The following is a 20,059-nucleotide window of genomic DNA, read 5'->3' on the forward strand; positions in this document are numbered from 1 at the left end:
TGTCTGTCTGTATCTCCAGATCTTCATATCTAGCTGTAAATCTCTATAGCCATGGTTACACAGATCTATGACAATATCTGTATCTATATCTATCTGTATCTGCTGACTGTATCTGATGATCTATGTCTACCTTATATCTGTATATGCATGCATGCACGTATGTATGTACGTATCCCACAGTAGATTTGAAAATATTACATGATTTTAAAAATTATTTCAGGCAATAAATTCTTTGAAGTGTTATTCTATTAGTTCAGACCTCTCACTGTAATATCTTGGCTCTTTCTGCTAATTGAAATAAAATTGTCTATTCCTTTATATTTGTTACCTGGTGCCATCCTAACCATTATAGAGAAGGCAGCAAGATCCTTTTACTTTTAATCTTATGTACCCAAAACACTCTCTTTCCCTTTCTCCCCCCTCTTTCTTTCTCCTTCCCTTTCCTTCTCTTTCTCCCTCGCCTTCTTTCTGCCTCTCTCCTCCCTGTGTTGCATGTGCTTGCTCTCTCTCCCCCATTTCCGCTGCCTCTTCCTTTCTTCCCCTTTTCTTCCTCCCTCTCTCCTCTTTCTCCTTCCCTTTCCCTCTTTCTCCCCATCTCTTTCATGCTCTCTCCCCCCTTTCCCCACCTCTTTCTTTCTCTCCCTCCTTCCCTCCCCATCTCTCTCTCGCCCTTCTTCCTCCCCTTCTCCTTCCCTTTCCCTTTCTCCCCATCTCTTTCATGCTCTCTCCCCCCTTTCCCCGCCTCTTTCTTTCTCTCCCTCCTTCCCTCCCCATCTCTCTCTCACCCTTCTTCCTCCCCCTCTCCTTCCCTTTCCCTTTCTCCCCATCTCTTTCATGCTCTCTCCCCCCTTTCCCCGCCTCTTTCTTTCTCTCCCTCCTTCCCTCCCCATCTCTCTCTCACCCTTCTTCCTCCCCCTCTCCTTCCCTTTCCCTTTCTCCCTCTCTCTTTTGTGCTCTCTCCCTCTTTAACCTGCCTCTTCCTCTCTCTCTCCTTCCCTCCCCGTCTCTCTCCCTCTCTTTCTCCTTCCCTTTCCCTCTCTTTCTTCCTTTCCCTCTTGTACATGCTTGCTCTCCCTCCCTCTTTTCATCCACCTCTTCTTCTGTATTTCTCCTTCCTCCCATTCCCTCCCCATCTCTCTGTTCCCAACTTTCTTTCTCCCCCTTTCTGTCTTTCTCTTTCTCTTTTTCTCCCTCTCTCTTCCCCCATTTCCTCTCTCCCTCTCTCTGCCTCCCTCTCTCTCTCTCTGTACCCCCACCTCTTTCTCTCTTTCCCTTCCTCTCCCTCTCTCTCTCCCTCTTCCCCTCTCTTTCTACATCTCTCCCTCTTCCTCTCCTGCACATGTGCTCCCTCTCTCTCTCCCCCCTTCTACTGCCTTTTCCTTTCTCTCTCCACCCCTTCCCCCAAAGATACTCTGGGGGTAGTCGAGGGATCAAATATATACAATAGTCACTCAGTCAATATTTATTAAAATGATTTTGAAGTTGTTTTTTTTCTTTTTTAAAGATCATTTCCACATGATAGTAGTAGCATTAGAGATAACTTCTGCCAGCTCTCTGTCTTTGGATTTGGCAATTAAGAGATCGTTGGTAACTTTGGAGAGAAGAGTTTTGATTGAATAATAAGGCTGAAAGCCAGACTGTAGAGAGTTAAAAAGAGAGTGAGACAAGAAGTGGAGGCCATACCAGTACTGCTTGTTTTTGAATTTGCTTTTCTTAGCACTCCACCTCAGGCCTGCCCTGAATCTGTGACTCAGTCCTTGTAGTAGACAACAAAGCTGCCAGTTTATGCCTGGCCCCATTGTTATGCCCTGCTATGCTCTGTCCCTAGTGTCCAACTCTGCTGACCTGCACAGGAAGAATGACTCATGGACTTTTTCTTAGATTTCTCCATCAGGATTCAGCCTGGTGCATTTTCCAGATCTGGTGGGAAAAGCTTCTATCTTGGCTCTCACACATATATCTATCCTAAGTAGAACATTTTACTGTTTGCTTGTCACCAGAGAATACTTTGGGGAATGGGCTCAGGAAGTCAGAATTTATGATATTATAGCAATTTATAGAGATGAGAGATTTTTTGTTTTTCAGTTTTATTTTTGTTGTCATGCAAAATACACTTCCATATTGATCATTGTGGTAAGAGCAAAGTCATACATAACCAAAACTCCAAAATCAAGCCGCAAAGACCCTGCTGGGACTCCAACAGTCCTTTCTCTGGAGGTGGACGGCATCCCCGTCATAAGTCTTTCAGGATTGTCCCATATCAGTGCCCTGTTGAGAGTAGCCAAGTTTTCACAGATAGTCATTGCACAATTGCACATTGCTGTCACTGTGTACAGCGTTCTCCTGTTTCTGTTTGTTTTGCTTTGTAGCTGATAGTTTTTTAGAGAATGAGATGCTTAAAGTCTTGGAGCTACTTTGAACGAGAGAACATTTTCTTGTTTAATATCTTTTTGAAAGTTGTATAATTATTTTTATGGTTAAAAGTTCATGTATTGGCAATGATGCAGTCATAGTTCTTTGTCTGAGAACCACGGCTTTGAGACCACGTGTAGCTCATGGGGAGGATGAGCGAATACCACTAAAAATGACAATCCTACCCAAATTAATTTACTTATTCAGAGCCATACCTATCAAACTACCAAGAAACTTTTTTATTGAATTAGAAAAAATTATAACAAAATTCATTTGGAAGAACAAAAGATCAAGAGTATCAATGAAAAAATGTGAATGAGACCATGTGTAGATTTTAGGTCTATGTTTATTTTCATTAGATTTTCCATTGTAATCTTGTTTGTTTTATATTATTCTGAGAAGGGGCCATAAGTTTTCATCAGATTGCAAAAGGAATCTGTGTCGAGATCTTCCTGGGACTGGACTAGTATGGAAGTAAGAGGATAGCAGAGTGGCATTTCTTACAGAGGAAGAAACTACTTTATTCCTGAAAAACTTTTGATTTATCCAGGATCTTTTTGAAGGCTAAAGGAAATTCTAACCCTTGTGGAATTTGTGCCTCTTTACAGGTATTTATCTTGCAGCTAGAAGGAAAGAAACACTGGCGCCTCTACCAGCCCACTGTGCCCCTTGCTCGAGAGTACAATGTAGAGCCAGAGGACAGGATTGGGGCACCAACACATGAGTTCACATTAAAGGTACTTGACTTAAGAGCAGTGTCATTTTACTTTTTGTTAGCTTGTATTACATTAAGTACAAGTTCAGGGTGGAAGTGTGATAATTTGCAGTGACTTCAGTCAATTCCTGACTACCTGGTGCAAGCTACCTTTTTCTCCGTCAGGTTCTTCATCTGTAAAATGGGCTGGAGAAGGAAATAGTAAACCACTACAGTATCTTTGCCAAGAAAATCCCAAATAGGGTCAGGAAGAGTTGGCTATGACTGAAACAACTGAATAACAGCAGATTGTTCTATCCTGTCTCCTTTTTAAGAGACATTCCCACAGGACAGCATCGTTTTGCCCACTTGGCAGGGGTGTATTCTTAATACTGTTAACTTGCTTTTCTGAAAAGACTCCTCTCCACACTCAACCTGAGCCTTCTGGCTCCCTGCATCTCTGTGGCTTCAGTGCTTGTGCAGACTCCTGGAGTCTCATAACTTTAAAAATAAATGTGTTCTTAGAGGTGGTGACACATTCCGATTACTGCCTGGCCTGGTACACTGTGACTGGGTTTACTATTTCCCTTTGGGCAACTAGGAAGCACACGTTCAGGCAAAGTCCTTTTAGGGAGTATCTGATTATATTCTCTTAAAATGTCAACCTGTCCTGTGTTCCCTCTTAGGCTGTACACTTAGGAGTGTAGACACTCCCGGGGTGTCTCCATTGGAAGAATAATTATTATTTGGAAAACACTTTTGATTCCCTGGATAGTAGGGGGAATGAAGTATTATTAACTTGGGCTTGGCACTTACATTCCCTAGAAAGGGCAGTCAGCATACATCTCGTGTGAACTGTAGAAAAGTCTATTTTAAAACTTAGTATCTGAATATTGTTTCTAAGCCAGGACTTAGGATGAGAAATCTAAAAGAGAGAGTAGTATAGGTGAAGGATTACCTAAGCCCCATTTCTTTTTTTTTATTTAAAAATTTTTTTAAATTAAGTTCATTTAATTAATTTAGAATATTTTCCCATGGTTACATGATTCATGTTCTTTCCCTGCAACTCCCTCCCATAACCAATGCGCACTTCCTCTGGGTTTTACATGTGACATTGAGCAAGACGATGTTTGCACTAGCGTGATCATTTAGAGACTACATCCCCAATCATATCCCCATCATCCCATGTGATCAAGCAGTTGTTTTTTTCTGTGTTTCTACTCCCACAGTTCAGTTCTTCCTCTGGATGTGGAGAGCATCTTTCTCATAAGTCCCTCCAAATAGTTCTGGATCATTGCATTGCTGCTAGTAGAGAAGCCCATTACATTCGCAGTGTATCAGTCTCTGTGTACAATGTTCTCCTGGTTCTGCTCCTCTCGCTCTGCATCACTTCCTGGAGGTTGTTCCAGTCTCCATGGAACTTCTCCACTTTATTATTCCTTTTAGCACAATAGTACTCCATCACCAACAGATACCACAGTTTGTTCAGCCATTCCCCAATGGAAGGGCATCCCCTCATTTTCCAATTTTTGGCCACCACAAAGAGCGCAGCTATGAATATTCTTGTACAAGTCTTTTTCCTTATTATCTCTTTGGGATACAAGCCCACTCAGACCCATTTCTTATTCTCTTAGTTGGTATAATGGATGAAGTGTTGGAGTCATGTGTCAGGAGGACCTGAATTCAAATCGTGATTCAGGATCTTACTAGTTGTGTGAACTGAGACAATCTTGGTATGGGGACAGTAATGGCACCTATCTCCCTGGGTTAGTGTGCCAATCGGGTGCAATAATATTTGCAAAGCATTTTTTAAAGTCAAGAGCAACGTGAATGATAACAGTTAGTAGTAGTAGTATTGTTACACAACTACTTAAAGGGATCGCTTTAGTTTTATAACAGAAAGTTGTTTAATTTAACCCTTTCCAGTGATTCTTCATGAAGTCTAGAATACGTGCTTCATTATATTTAGCATTAATGGCACTGGTTTGCATCTCCATCTTCAGAGTTTAAAATTTTCACTGCCCTCAGTTAATTGGCAAAGCCGTATCTTTTCAGATTGATTCAGGTCTTCATTTCTCAGTAGCCTTTTTTAAACACAAGTGTTTGCCAAGAGCTCTTGTTTCTAAGCCACTGTGGCTCATTTGTTACTTCTCCCTTTGCCTGGATTGACTCTTCATCTGTCGGAAGGCCCCGTGGCTGGCTTTTGGGGCCCACCTACGTTGTCTTCCATTCCCTGGCCTTCTCGTCCCTGATCTATGGCTGATACGGGATTTGGGAAAGATAGGGCAGACCCATAGGAAACACATATTCCGGGGACCATACTTGTTTTTACAGGAATTTCATGGAACACAGCTTGAAAATCTCTCCCCTAAAGACATTTATTTCCTTAAAGTGGCTGGATGCCAGCCTCCTTCCTATCTCCAGATATCCCCTTCTGTCCTTCCCCAATCCATCCTGGGCTCAGTACGACTCACTGTTCATCGCTGGAAGCAAGCCGTGTAAACCTTTCATATTAATGTATGTATATCCTCATCGGGGTAAATTTCTGCTTAAGGAAGCATAATTTATTTAATTTATTATTATTTAGAATTTTATTTATGACTTTAATTTTTCATTTATTTGATTTAAAAATTTAAATTTATTTTTACATTTATTATTTGATTAATTATATTATATTAATATTTAGTAATAAATTAATACAATCTTAGTAAAGGAGGAGAGTAAACATCTGTTAAAACATTTCCTTTTTTTAGACCGCTGGATGTATAAAATGCTTTGGTCCTCGTTGGGTTTTGGGGGGAAGTCTGTAGGAAGCAGGGCCCAGATCCACAGAAATGGAATGGGTGGCGATTCTCATGGAGAGCCTCTATTTCCGCTGTGTGGGGCGCTACTCTTTACAGCATCCCTTTTTATGTGGAAAACCAGGCCAGGAGAAATAGAGGAGGACTCAGGAAAGTGAACCCAGGTAGAATTCTATCCCGTCCGAGTCATTGGGGGGAGCTTAGCAGCCCTCTCTGTCCATGGTGCCCCTCCAAGCCCTCTGTGACATCTCTCCCAGGCACTCCTCTAGTCTGGGTTCAAATCTTCTCCTCCCAGGGCAGCCCGTCGTACTCTCTCATTGTTGGGAACTTTTTCCATCTATTGGTCCAAACAAGATCTCCCGTAGCCATTTCCATGTGCGTTTCCTCATTCTGCCCCGTGTGGCTAGAAAGAACAATGCCGATCCCCAGACACCTGAAGACGACTATTATTAGCCATTGGACGCTGGAAGGCGGGACATCGTTTCCTGGCAGTTTGGCATCTTGGCTGCAGAGTGTGTGTCCAGCACCGACCTTTTTACCAAAAGCGGACACAGGACAGGCTGCAGCCCCTCCCGTGGTCTAGACCGTGGCTGTGGCTTGGAGGCCTCTGGCAGTCCGCTAAAGCCCTGGACCCTTTCTCTGAGAAATGTTTACAGAGGAAAACCAAAGGCGAGAGAAAATAAAGAAGTGGTTGTTTTCCTCACCCAGTCACCGATCCGCTTGTAGTCTATTCAGGGCAGGAACGGAAACTGCCTCAAGTGAGCCGAACCGCACGAGCTCCTCTGACTGCTGCTCAGTGACTCGTGGAACTTTGAGTCCGCCAACATCTTCAGATCCTTTGAACACGAACTGTCATCTAAGCACACTCCCCCCTCCTTCCCTGGGAACCCATTTGTTTGAACCCAGGTACTTCTGCTTTCCCAGGAATCACAGTATTTGTGTGACTGGGAACCTGGAAGTAAAAATCCCCTGGAAGGGGGATTTGAGGACACCACCTCCAATAAAGCTTTCTATTTGTATATCTATATATATGTATATATAATTTGTAGAAATGCTGTTTTATATATAAATAATACACATTACAAGTGTATTGTTTTATATTATAAATATTATATACATAAATATATTTATAAAAATAATTTATATTTTATATAGAAATAATACATATACTTATATATAAAATATAATTTCTACAATTTAAAAATTATATATACATATAAATATATAAAATGACTCACAAGGTAATTTGGATACATAAATATGTATCGTTACACAGTAGTTGAATGATAGAAAGAAGCTGAAACTCAAAGACTCGGTAAGTACTAGAAGAGTTCATAGTTCTTTTTCCCTCTCCCTCCTTCGCCTTTTAGCCTGGGGATTTTTTATACTTCCCTCGTGGGACCATCCATCAAGCTGACACTCCTTCTGGGTTAGCCCATTCTACTCATGTGACCATCAGCACCTACCAGAACAAGTGAGTATTATCCTGGCCCTCTTTGGAGACTCCAAGATGGCGGAGGAAGGGCTAACACGGTCCTTCAGCAGGCTTCTGGTTGCATTCTCATGGCCTGGGTATGTTCTTTGTAGTCTTTAGGTGTGGCTTTTCCATCTGAAATAATGGCAGGCTAGACAATAAGGGCAATACAATAAGTGTATTAAACTTCCTCACAGAAATGCTTTGAATCTGACTGTGTGAAGAATGGCGGTGAGGGCTAAGTGCCAAAGTTTCCATTCTTTGGGAACACAAAGAATTCCGTCCCTGGACCACTTAATGGCGTCAGTTGTGGGTCTGAGATTCTTCCTTCCCAAAGCTTTCGTTCTCAGATTTGGAGGAAGAGCTAAAAAAAGCAGTCATGAGATGAGTAGCTGCACTGGAATTGTCTTCAAAGCACGCTCTCAAAATCAACGGCTGTCTTAAACTGAGAAGTTCTTAACCAGAGGTCCGTGAGCGTTTAACAAACAACAATTTCCTTTATGATTCTGGGTTTTATTTTATGCATTTAAAGAAATTCTAAGAAGGGTCCATAGATCTTACTCTGGCATCCAGAGAGGTCCATGAAGTTGAGAGTCAGTTTTCATCCTCTTCATGGCTTTTCTAGGACTGAAGTGAAACACAAATGTTCATTTTGCTTGGCTGAGAGCCTATCGATGAGGAAGTGGTGTATTTCCATGTTGGCTTAGTAGTGGGCACTCGGTTGTCTGCTAGTGACACAAGAAAAATATTTCTTAAAGGAAAAATTAACCCACTAAGAAGGAGTACTAATAATTATTTCTAACATTCCAGAAGCACTTTTAAGATTTAAGAGCACTCCACATAGATCATTGAATCCTTGCCACAACTGCAGCAAGAAGTGGGTACTACACTCCTCTTTGACAGAGAAAACAGTCTGAGGAAGGCTAGGCGACTTTCCCAGGGTCACAGAGCTCTTGAGGGTCTGAAGCAGAATCTGAACCCAATTCTTCCTGACTCCAGGTCAAGCTTTTTTGCTGTCAGGGTACTGTTTCTTCTTCTGACTGTAGGAATGCTAAATTCTTCATGTTAATTAGAGGTGGAGAAAGCATGGCTACTTGGCCCCTACAGGATAACCCACCGGGCTTCTTCTGGCCAGAAGCTTTTCCCTTTTCCCCCAGAAGTCTTCTTAAACCTCCTGTAAAGTGGGCTTATTTGTGTCCCGTCCTTTTGAAGCTCCAAACCAAGCCTTAGGAGACTGCCCCTTGTCTGTAAATCAGGCAGACGCGGAGCAGGGCTGGGATGTTATTGCTGAGAATTCGGATCAGCTTGGTTTGCCATGCTGTCACATAGTCCGAGTATTCTGTAGGAGAGCCGTGAACACAAAGGTTCCGTCTAGCATCCTCCTTTTTGGCGTGTTTTCTGATTCACAGAGAATCGTCATGGTAGTGGTCACAGAATGCGGCCTCACTTGGGCCTTTGTTTCAGCCTTGTTTGGGTTTCCCCTCATTCTCTTCTGGGATTGGGCCCGGGTGTGGATTCCGCTCCTTCCCAGGAGGCGGCCCTTATGACATTCCTGTGGGGCTTGGAGGCGCGTTCAGGGGTCCCTCGTTCTCTGAAGTTCCTGTCTCGTGAAAGGAGGGGATTCCTTTCTCCAGCAGCAGCACCCCGGCACTTACATCTTTGAATGTGTTTGGGGGTGAGGTAAAATGCGGGCGGCCTCGTCTTTTCCTCTGGGGCCATATTGAATTCACCGAGTAGTCAGGAACGTTCGTTCACTCACCAGTCATGAGTCTCTTTTGCACACACACACGCACACAGTTATGCACAGACATGGGTGGACACATGCATCTCATTTCCGTGCCAGAAGCGTGTCGTTTGTCTGTCGGGCCATTCCTGAGCTGCTGTGTTACATGGGCCTCCAGCGTGCGTGTGGTCAGATGGATCCTGCTGAAGTCAGTATGGCGATGAGCCGCCCCACATCTGACGAGAACTCGCGCGCGCACACACACACACACACACACACACACGCACGCACGCACACACACACTCCCTTCCTCCCTCCCTCCCTCCCTCCCTCCCTCCCTCCCTCCCTCTCTTCCTGTCCTGGAGCCCAGCTCTGGGGGACCTCGGGCCCTGCTGTGTTCCTGCGCGCCTCACTTTTCTTCTTGCTGTGCTGCAGTTCGTGGGGAGACTTTCTTCTGGACGTGATTCCCGGACTTGTGTTCGACGTGGCGAAGGAAGAAGTAAAGCTGCGGACCGGCATCCCGCGGCGGCTGCTTCTGGTAAAGAGACCCAAGAACGGGAGGGGAGGAAACACGCCGGACTCAGGACTGGGGGGGGGGGGGGGCAGGTTCTTTCTGGGGCGCTTCAGATACCCCACCCCCCATGTCTCCCCGGTGACCCGCTGGGGGTGGAGCTGGTCCCGTCACGGCCACAGGAACACCCCGAGCCTCTGCAGAAGCCTCCTGGCCCTCTTCCACGAGTGGGTAAAGAATGATTTTTACCCACAAGCCTCTTGGGCCGGGGAGGAGTTCCTCTCGTGTCCCGACCTCGTCCGTGGTCACGGTTTTGTCCTTGAGTCCAGGCTGCTGAACTGGGATTTCACAAGAATCCCCGTTGGCTTGGACTCAGGCCGCGGGCCGCTCTGGTTTCCCAGCAGGCCCATGACACGGCGCTCGCCACGACGAGGCTCAGCGGCTTCCTGCGGACTCTGGCGGAGCAGCTGGAGGGCTCGGGAGCCCCGAGGCCCTCCGAGATGAAGAAGGACTTCGTCAGGAGCAGACTGCCGCCCTTCTACTCGGGCGACGGCTCCCACCTCTGCGCCCCAGGTGAGACGCCCCCCTCACTCGCACTCGGAGCTTGTGTACGTGTGACCTTCGCGCGAGGGCAGGAAGAGCGGGGTCGGCGGCTCGTCCTTTTTGTCTTACAGTTCCAGGGGCGGCCTTGGAAGGCCGTTATGTAAACATCCAGTTATCTCTAAGAATGCCAATAGTCTATGTTGTGGGGCCTGTCACGGGTCATTGGACATCAGGGAATAGAGGACACAAAGTAAAGCCACGTGCCCGCGGCTGGTCATCGCCGCTGAGCTTCCTGCAATACTTGCTGCATCACGGCGAAGGAAGGGAGCCCAGGAGGTGCGACTGCCCGTTAAACACCAATGTCGTGATCTCGCCAAGGGGGAGACGAGGCGAGATTATAGGGAATTCTGGGAAATACCAAGGACTTCTGGGGAATGAAGGCTGGGGTTCTAAGTCTCCCGTTTTACATCCTTCCGCCGTGTCTCCCCTGTTATGGGGGGTGCATGTCGCCAGCACTTAGTGATAGACGAGGGTCCCCACTCTGCCAGCCTCCTCGTGAAGGAGTCATCGAATCCTCAGGAACTCGCCAAATACTCCAGTCTCTCCTATGATGGGCTTTTGGTTTTGTTGTCTTGTTCCGGGGTGTCGGGGGTGTTTGCGTTCACAAGACTTTGCTCGAGTCGTTCGTTCCTAGGAACCCTGGAGGGCCTGCTGCGCCGAGGCGTTTGCACGTCTCACGGGCAAGAAGCCATCATTAGGCCGGGAGTCGAACGGGGAAACCGTGAGCCTGATCTCGCTGCAGCTCTACTCTGTGGCAATGGGTGCATTTCACGCCCTTTGTTAGGCCCCGCTCGCCCGCTAACCCCTGCGTCCCACCGTTAGTGCCCCATCCTGCCCCCTCCCAGAGCACCTTCCGTACCGAGATGAGCGGGGGCCGGTCTGTGACTCGGGAGTCGGGGCAGGACAGCAAGGCCCCGCCGGGGAATCGAGGGGTCTGCTGAGACAAGCCGGGCCAAGCCCCGGAGCCCGTGCCCTCGGTGCACCGCCTGGGGCCACGCTGCGTTCTCGCCCAGATCCCAGCCGAACCCTTTTCCTTCCTCCCAGGGGGAAAGTTCCCAAGGCTGGACAGCAGAGTCCGGCTGCGGTTTAGAGACTACGTGGTGATGACGGTGGAGGCGGCAGTCGAGGACCCGTCGGTGAGTATCGGTGAGCGGCCCCTTGGCTCGGGAGGAGGGACCTGCAGCCTCTGTCGGTGCCTCCTGGAGCCCTGCGCGGCTGCAGCGGGTCGCGTGTCCGGCGTGTTCAGGCACGTTATCATGGAGGCTTCCCCCGTCCGACTTTGGAAGCGCCGCCGTGGAGTGACGTCCGCGCACGTGCCCAGGCTGACGCCAGAGCGCGGTCCCAGGGCCGCTTGTTCGGTCCATCCTGCCTCTCACCCTGCCCTCCCTCCTGCATCGGGGCCCGCCCAAGCCAATGGCCAGGCGGCCCTTGTTGCCTCCGTGTCCTCGTCTGTAGACTGATGGCGCCCAACCTTTGACGCGCTTTTGTTTTCCTCCCTCCCTGCCCGGCCATCCTTGGCCAGTCAGAGATGGGCCTCATCTTAAGGGTCCCTCTGGTCCTCCCCCTTCCCTCCTCCCCACCGGCAGCCCTCCGTCTGTCTCCATTCTGCCCCCAGTTTCCATTGTCCTCCGACATGCACGGAGGGCCCAGCCAGGGCTCGGGCTGCCCGGCTAGGCACTGGGGGCCCCGTCGTGACGGAGGCAGCGGGACCTCCAAGGGGCCGTGGGATTGGGTGGCGGCCGGGGGTGCTCCGGGGAGGGAGTCCCTCTGGGGGTCTGGGGACCCTGCTGGTGACTTAGGAGGGGAGGCGGTTGTCCTCGTTCCACAGCCGTGCCTGGCTCAGGATCACACCGCCGGGGAGTGGCCGAGGAGTGCCAGCTCCCTCAGGGCCCCGGGCCTCGGGCCTCCACTCTGGACTTTGGTCCCGCCCGCACCCCGGAACGAGCACCAGGGAAGCTCTTCGGCGCTCCCTGAGCGACTTAACCGTGGTCCCCGAGCGTCCTCCCCTCGGAGGGCCGGACAGCCCTCCCACCCGTGGGCTTTCTTGGGAGCACGTCTGCCCTGCCGCGCCGAGGCCTGGCCGGACGGAGAAGGCCGAGGAAGGGCCGGGAGAGCCCGCGGGAGGGCGGGGGCTCGGCTCTGCCCCAGAGGCTGGAGCCTCGCTGAGCCGCCGCCTTCCTCTCTCTTGAAGGCCCACGCTCGAGAGCACATGGTTTACCTCTATCACTGCCTGAGGAACCAGCGCGGGACGCACATGATGCTCGGGAGGGACGCCCCGACGGCGCAGGTTTGTTTCCGCTGGGCGAGTTCTAGGGGGAGGCGGGCGAGGACTGTCGCTCCCCCCGCCGGGCCCGAGCCAACGGCATTAAGCCGCGAAGGGGCTGTTCTTTCTCCCCATTTAGCGGGAGATCCGACTTAAGGCCAGAAAAAGGTCATCCAGCCCCCGCCTTGTGTCTACGGAAGTCTTCTCCCCTCCCACTCCTAACTCGCTTCCTCAGGGGCAACGTGGAGGAGGAAAGACCCCCCCCCCCCCCGGACTGTGCAGACCGTCTCTGCAGATCCCGATCCCAGAGCCCATGGGCGCCTCCTTTCGGCCCAGGCCCCACCCCCGCGCTGCGGGAGCCCACGAGTGTTTAGTAGCCCAATGAGTTGCTTCTATCACTTTGACATGATGCGATTTTTTAAGGCTCATATAGGTTATAAAAGGAGCAAATCGATCCAGACGACTGCAGAAGCGTCATCATGGGATCCAGGCTTGGAAAGGCCCTTAGATGTTAAATGGGGGGATTCTGGCGTTTCCACAGCGGTAACCGCTCATAGGTTTGCGGGGTGAAGACTGGGAGCGAGATACGAATGAGGGAAGAGACAACAAAGCCAGCAGAGTTGGTTATATTTGGTGACGGTGGCCATTTCGACAGTCCAACGCCGAAGGACCATCATTCAGACGTGCTCTTCTGGGCGAGTTTTTACGTGTGGGCGTCACTTGCTCTCCATTTTCGTGGCTTCCATCCAGGACAAGCAGCACCTCTCACTCAGCCATCGGCTCTTTCACGGAGGGGGAAGGCCTAAATCCGCATAGAGGACTCTTACCGATGCCCGACTTGGGAGATGTTGAACTAACTCAAAACTCGCTGTTTTTTCCCTTTTCAGGCTCCTGGACTTCGCTTTCCTTTATCTCACCTGGATGCCCTGAAACAGCTCTTGAGTTCTGAAGTTATTTCTGTAAAGGAGCTGAAACTGAATACAGATGCCGAGAAAGAGAACCTGGCGTTGGCCCTCTGGACCGAATGCCTCGTGGAAGTCCTCTAGTCGCTCTGCAGCCAGTCACCCCTTCTTGTAACAGGGTAAAACGATTTTTCCACTTACTCAATAAAGGATCGTTTGCTACCTTTGCTTAGCGAGGCCATTGATCTCTCCACGGGGAAAAGTGTCTTCCAGCCAAATCTTCCTCCTGTTTTAGGAAAAAGGTCCACCTCGAGGGCTCGTTTTAAACTACTGTGTTCAGAATGGAAACAAAAAGGGGCTCTAGGAGCTACCGGAAGAAGAGCAGCACCTGCACCAGCTTGGTTCAGGGCAAGGTTCAGGTGTTCAGAGGATACGGTGCTTGTAGGAATATGTACTGGGCAGTTTGGCCACTTTTATTTTCAGAAAGGGGCATTTGAAAAGTGAAGAAACCACATCTGTGTATGACAAGTTTATTTTATTTAATCCAGTGTTGTAAAAAAAGCACAACTCTGATTTTTTTTTCAATTTAAATGTGGTACCTGGCCTTGTTCTTTGGATATAATAACTTTTTAAAGACCACCCGATTTTTTGCTCCAAAAAGAAATTCCTTAAAACAATTTAAGAAGTTTTTTTTAAAAAATCCAGTTTTTACAGTAAAAATATACAGGTTTCTTGTATATGTACACAAGGAAGGCTTCCATTAAAAATTCTGAAGCCTCCAGTTACTCCTGTTACATCAAGTTCCATTAAATAACATGGGCACAGCAACGAGATGCATTCACATCAGTGGGTCCACTGGAATTTTTACAAATGCTTCTTGAAGGAGCCAAGACGACAAAAGGGGGCAGGGGGGGATTCCTGTCTCTTTAAGTTCTAAATACCAAACAAGTAGTAAATCAGAAATATTTACATTGAAAGATCAAGTTACTATAAAAAATTCAGATCAGCAGATCTAGGTCTGCTCATTTACATTCTAAAGTGCAAGGAGACTGATGCTTTTAAAACATCTCTGGAGTTTCATCTGAGTCTATGTAAAAATAGAGGTGTTTTCATATGCTTTCAGGCAAGAAATTTGGGGTGTTTCAATGCATTTTTAAATCTAGCTCAGAATACTCTAAATTCAGGTGGGAAAAATATCTTAATCATTCACTAGAACAATGAAAAGGTGGAAAAGATTACCTGAAATAATATCAAAGGTGATTGTTTCCTACCTGACTTTACTGATTGCCTGTTCAGTTACTTAAAAAAAATGTTTTCTAGAAGAATGAGGGAAATCTGCAGAACCTGTATTTGGGGGGAGGGCAGGGAATCGTTAGGGTCCAGGCCTAAAACACAACTTTGCTTTCATTTTAAACTAACATTGAAACTTTACACCATTTCAAGGAAACAAAGTAATTATTTGGCTTGTCTGACACTATCGTAAAGGAGTTCTCGAATACTTTTGGGGCCAGAGTAAAGGAAGACTGCCTAGATTCAATGCATCTGGGATTGGTTACTTGGTAGATCCACACTGCCTTTTCCCCATAGTACTTAAAATGCATTGGCTTTTTTATCCAAAAGGGCTTCATTCTTGTCATCTGTGCTGTTTCAAAAATAGAAGGAATCCATCCTTTAAAAAGGAATAGCATCATGCTGTTGAGCAACAGGAAATAACACGTTACAGAGTTGTGCTTTTAATCCTGGAAGAGTTGAGGGTCTTCTATTTGTCACTGCCGGTGGGCTGCTTGCTTTGTGTAACATAGTGCTTCAGGTATCAAAAAAGGGGACGCTTTAGAAGGTGGGATTAACTGCTTTTCAGATAACCTCTGCACGCTCCTCAGGTCTTACTCGCCACTCTGATTCTGACTCTAACTTGACTCGTATAATTCCCCATGATATAGAAATACACACACACACACACACAATCATCTACCATGTAGTCTTTAGTGTAGTCGCCCTGGGGTCGTTATTAATAGCATGAGTGGAATGACAACTCTTTGAAAACACTAGCCTTTATAGCAACAATGTGAATTGGAGCCTGGCTAGCCAAAGCGGACTTCTCAGCTTGCTTATTTGTGTCAGATAGCTTTCTGGGGAAAATGGTCTAGAATGCTGCATAGTGTTCACTGTGCTCCCAACCAGAATTCCCAGCAAGAAACATCATCACAAAAAGGAAAGGTGAGCTGAAAAAGAAGAGAGCATATTCACAGGAATCCAAGTACTCTATCACCTTGGTGACAGAAAGGCATTTTCTATAGGTTTATGTAGAAACTGGCAAAAATGGTTTAACTCCACCTGGCCTCTCCTGGTTAGAAGGCAATGGTTTGGGAGTCTGTGTCCATAAACAGATGAAAGAAACATGGAAACAAGTTCACTATCTGCTTATTTTCCAGTGGCCTGTGACTTCAGTAGCTTCCTTTTTCACATGCTTAAGACAATGAGGCAAACAGTTCCACCTTCCTTAGCTCCTCTTAGTGATGATGGTGATTTTATTCACAATATTTCAATGTCCCATTTCTGTGTAAGTTCCCCCTCCAGAGGCTGGTTTACAATTATATGGGTCTTATCACAATAGCTTCCTCCTAAAATAGGAAAAACGAGTACCTTTTGTTAAAACTATGACTTACAAAATGCTCCGAAACAGATAAAAGAGTTCATGGTGTCAAACATTCATTCAAATTAATCTAGAATGTAAATCAAGTTTTAAGAGCAGGGGCCTGCATCTTCATGTAAGGGTTAGGATAAACGAAGTATGTTTTCCATGAGAATCGTATGCTTCAACGGCTTTTTGGGATGGCGAAAAGGGAGAACAGGAGAGGTCATGAAGGGGAAAGAAATGTGGATCTATAATTTCATCATAGTAGGGGTACTCCTGGGTTTGGAAAATCACTGTCCTAGAGGTCATGCCTAAGGTCATGTTGGCAAGCCTATGGCACATTTGCCAGAGCATGCCGGAGGGGGCTGCTCCCCTCTCCTGTGACAGAGGCTGGCACTAGAGAAAAGTGCCAGACTGAAGAGTATGTGAAATTGATCACCTCGATGGGGGAGGGGCCCCAGGAGTGAATTTCCTGAGGAGAATTTCCTGCTGGAGAGCAGGGAGGGTCTCTCAGTCTGGAGAAGCCGAAGAGAGATGGTAGATAAAGACTTTCTCCTGAGGGTTACCCACTTTTCCTGCTGGTGACTGGAAATCCAACCCCCCAGCCCCCCCACCCACCCAAAAACACTTCCCAATTGAAGAGGCTTTCTGAAAAGAAACCTGAGCAGCCTTTACCTCAGCTCCTGTGGCCCAGGGGTGAGTCGACCTGACTTTCTCTCAGGGGGCTCAGGCTGCCAAGGCCCGAGTTCCCCCCAGACTCGAGGAGGAAGAAAAGGTTTAGATGGAGACAGGGACCCCCTTTCCCCACTTTCCTTTTCCCATTCTTCCCTGCCCATTATTCCTTTTGTATTACCTGATTGAGTTGACATTAAAAGTTATCTGTTCCCCAAGCTGAGTGTGAATGAACAGATCTAGGGGAGACCTTTGGGTCTTGAGTAGTGGAGGGGGGGGACAAGAGAGACAAGAACAAATTGGGGAGAGCAGCTTTATCTAAGGAGGGAAGGCAGAAGGGGGGAAATCTTCAAACCCCCTCTCCTCTCTCTGAGCCAACCCGTTACAGCTGCTGTTTCCCCTATACCCCACTTTGTGGGATGGGGGTGTTTCTCCTCTCATTTCTCTCCATACCTTGGGTCCCAAGCCTCCCCTTAGGGGTACATCCCTTCTCCCCCCCTTTTTTTTTAATTTTAAAACACTCCCCTCACACCTGCAGGCATTCCTCTCATCGCTCATCCCTTTGCCCAGCAGCCAATGGGAGCACTTCCTCCCTCCTCTGACTGGGGTAAGGCCGGGTGGCTCACATGTGGTGTGAGGGTTGCAGTTTGGACAATTGGTCTCTAAAAGGTTCCCCGTCACTGGCCTAAGGTATTGAGAAATGGCCACCTAGCAAATACTGTGAGGGGTGACATCTCAACTCAGGCCTTTAGTTAAAGCAGCACATATGATCAAGGAAATAAGTACTGTAGCAAGATTTGGGAAGACATTGATCCAAAACCTTTCTCATTTAACTAAATATGCAACCCTGGATGGGATATTAAAACCTCTCAGCCTCAGTTCCCTCAAAAGCAAAATGAGAATAATAAAGGTCCCTATATCAGGGTTGTTGTGACTCTTAAATGAGCTCACAAGAACTAGAAGGGGTTTTAGAGGGCACCTAGTCCAGTCCCCTCAAGAGAAAAACTGAAGCTCAGAAGCGGAATATTTTATAAAGCACTTTTTATATCATGAAGTGTAACTAACTATCCAAAGATCTGTAGTCAAGAAAATTAAAAGGCAGGAACAGAAGCTGGTATGAAAAAACAGAGGGATGTTTTCTTTTTCTTTAAACAAGAGTAAAATTAATTCTATGGTTTATGAGGCATAGTAATTGTGACAGGCCATGTAGTAAAAAAAAAATGTTGCTTAGAAGAAAACCCATTTACTCATCTAAATGACCCTCTCTTTCTTCGTTCATCCTGTTCAGTTTATCTTGAATTTGCACACAAGTATTCTTTTAAAAATGCATATATGTGAAAGTAACATGCTCAGAAATCTATAATGGGATTGCTTTTATCTAGCTTAGTATTTGGATAAAAAAAATTAATGTGCAATTAATTCCAAGATGAAATTTGAGACCCAGTAAATTCATACCTTTAATGTCAAGGACAAGATGGTCATTCAGGTAAGAACTGATAGTTCCATTTTTGTTCATCTTCCACTTTTGCCTAAGCCTTCCATGTTCAGTCCATACAGCTACTTTAGCTCCAGCTGTCTCTTTTCCACCAATAACATCAAGACATGTATCATTAGCCTAAAATATTTTAAAGAGATAAAACTATGATGGCAAGTGGAATAAAAAAGGACAAATTCCATATAGAATGGCTCTTTTGCTTTATTTCACTTGGTATAGAGCAATGATGGTGAACCTATGGCACAGGTGCCAAAGATGGCATTCAGAGCACTCTGCTTGAGGCCACCCACCCTAACCCCCCAAGTTCATTACCAGAAAGGCAGAGGGACTCAGGCAGAGCTGCTTCCCTCCCGGATTCTGATGTTTTTTATTATCCCTGCCCCTCTGCCCAGTAGCCAATGGGAATGCTTCCTCCCTCCCCTGTTCTGGGGTAAGGGTGGGGGCAGGGTATACCCAACACTCAATGGGGGAAGAACATGGCACTCCATCTCTAAAAGGTTTGCCATCACTGAGGATCTGGGCTTGTAAGGGTAGCCTGATCAAAGTGAAGGGTTTTTGTTTTTGTTTTTGTTTTTGAGTTTAATAACATGCTGAGAAAGAACTTATAGAAAACAATTTTTTTTTAACAAAACTACCTAGACACATTTTAACATTCTTTATGATATGAATCAGATTTTCAAAAAATTCCATTTCAGAAAGGGAATGGGGAGAGGAAGGGAAGAATCTCATTGAACAGAACTTGTTACCTAGATTTTTTTTCAAATTGGACTTTCATTTGCCCCTGAAGACTGTAGTCAAAGGCTCTTGTACTTGTCCAAAGGTCTTGCCATCATCTTTTAAGACAGAAATGCCTGTCATAAACATTTAGACATTATAACTACTGTAAATGCTGCTTTTGATCTCAAATACAAGAGAATTGAAGAACACTGAGTTGGTTGGCAGCAATAAAATTCTCCTCCTCAATAATGTCTGATTTTATCTTCAGCAGAAGCATGCTTAGAATGTTAGAAGTTGTTTTATCAAGAGTAGGAATGTTTTTACCATTAGGTGCACATACTCTGCTGATCTCATTCTGTTATGGTATTGCATATACTATCCATTAATTTAGATCAACTTTTGCCTTAAAAATGTGTAGCATTAAGTATCGGCAGTTAGTTTTCAAAGCCATTTACCTTGGATTTAAAGAGTCCTCGACAGTAGTGCCACACTTGGGTATTTTTTCCATTATAGGGAGAAATACATAAAGACGTCGTCCTCATATCGGCTAGATTTCCAGTGACTGTTAGATATTCACCTTGGGCTCTGTTCTTTATTCTGATGTACACTGAAGGCTAAACCAAAAGAAAGACAACTTGCTTAAATTAGGGGAGGTGTTTAGCCTGAGATTTAACTCGCCTCCCAAACAGATCGCAGTTGCTTGGGGTGGGGAATACATTTGTATGCATGTTATTTTTGTAACTTGCATATATCTGTTGGGGGAGCACAGTCTCAGAGCACAATGGAATTCTGAGTTGGAAGGGGGACTTCACTTTACAGTGAGGAAACTGAGGCAGGCCCCAAGAGGATAAAGGATTTGGCCAGGATTTGGCTCTAGGACTTCTGATTCCCAATGACTTGCTCTTTCCATTATGGCATTGATCGTGACTTGAGAAACCCTCCTCAGCTGCCAGCAATAAGATAACTTTGTCTTGTACTACAGGCCTCCTGTGCTGGAGCTTTACATCGTCAAGGCAACGTGTAAGATGGGTGGAAGGATAATGACTAAATGAACTTAGTAGCGAAACCATGAAACTTTGTATACTTGTCTGGACCCGGTGAAGTCCAGGAAGCCAATGGATCTTGTGTGTCTGGACCTTCTTGCTTTTCCCTTCCAA

The 20,059-nt window shown here is 46.5% G+C and overlaps 2 protein-coding genes across 13 annotated transcripts in view; one reads left to right on the forward strand and one right to left on the reverse strand.

Moving 5' to 3' along the window:
- Positions 1-20,059, forward strand: part of RIOX2 (ribosomal oxygenase 2) — a 47,112-nt gene that overhangs the window by 18,627 nt on the left and 8,426 nt on the right. Inside the window, exons 4-11 of one of the 9 annotated variants that reach the window (XM_056806821.1) lie at positions 3,021-3,149; positions 7,278-7,381; positions 9,540-9,642; positions 10,017-10,188; positions 10,853-10,939; positions 11,263-11,354; positions 12,410-12,505; positions 13,369-13,562. In XM_056806821.1, the coding sequence (XP_056662799.1) occupies positions 3,021-3,149; positions 7,278-7,381; positions 9,540-9,642; positions 10,017-10,188; positions 10,853-10,939; positions 11,263-11,354; positions 12,410-12,505; positions 13,369-13,527 (942 nt within the window). In that variant the 3' untranslated portion in view covers positions 13,528-13,562. Of the gene's footprint in view, positions 1-3,020; positions 3,150-7,277; positions 7,382-9,539; positions 9,643-10,016; positions 10,189-10,852; positions 11,365-12,409; positions 12,506-13,368; positions 13,611-20,059 lie in introns of those variants that run through there. The other 8 variants (XM_056806825.1, XM_056806820.1, XM_056806822.1 and 5 more) reach the window with 8 other exon arrangements.
- CRYBG3 (crystallin beta-gamma domain containing 3) overlaps positions 13,902-20,059 on the reverse strand; it is a 159,495-nt gene continuing 153,337 nt past the window's right edge. For all 4 annotated transcript variants that reach the window (XM_056806817.1, XM_056806818.1, XM_056806819.1 and 1 more), the window contains 3 exons: positions 19,358-19,516; positions 18,146-18,305; positions 13,902-16,004 (listed from right to left, as the gene is read on the reverse strand). In XM_056806817.1, coding sequence (XP_056662795.1) covers positions 15,916-16,004; positions 18,146-18,305; positions 19,358-19,516 — 408 coding nt within the window. In that variant the 3' untranslated portion in view covers positions 13,902-15,915. The remainder of the gene's footprint in view (positions 16,005-18,145; positions 18,306-19,357; positions 19,517-20,059) is intronic.

Source organism: Monodelphis domestica, chromosome 8, assembly GCF_027887165.1.
Source record: "Monodelphis domestica isolate mMonDom1 chromosome 8, mMonDom1.pri, whole genome shotgun sequence".
Lineage (NCBI taxonomy): Eukaryota > Metazoa > Chordata > Mammalia > Didelphimorphia > Didelphidae > Monodelphis > Monodelphis domestica.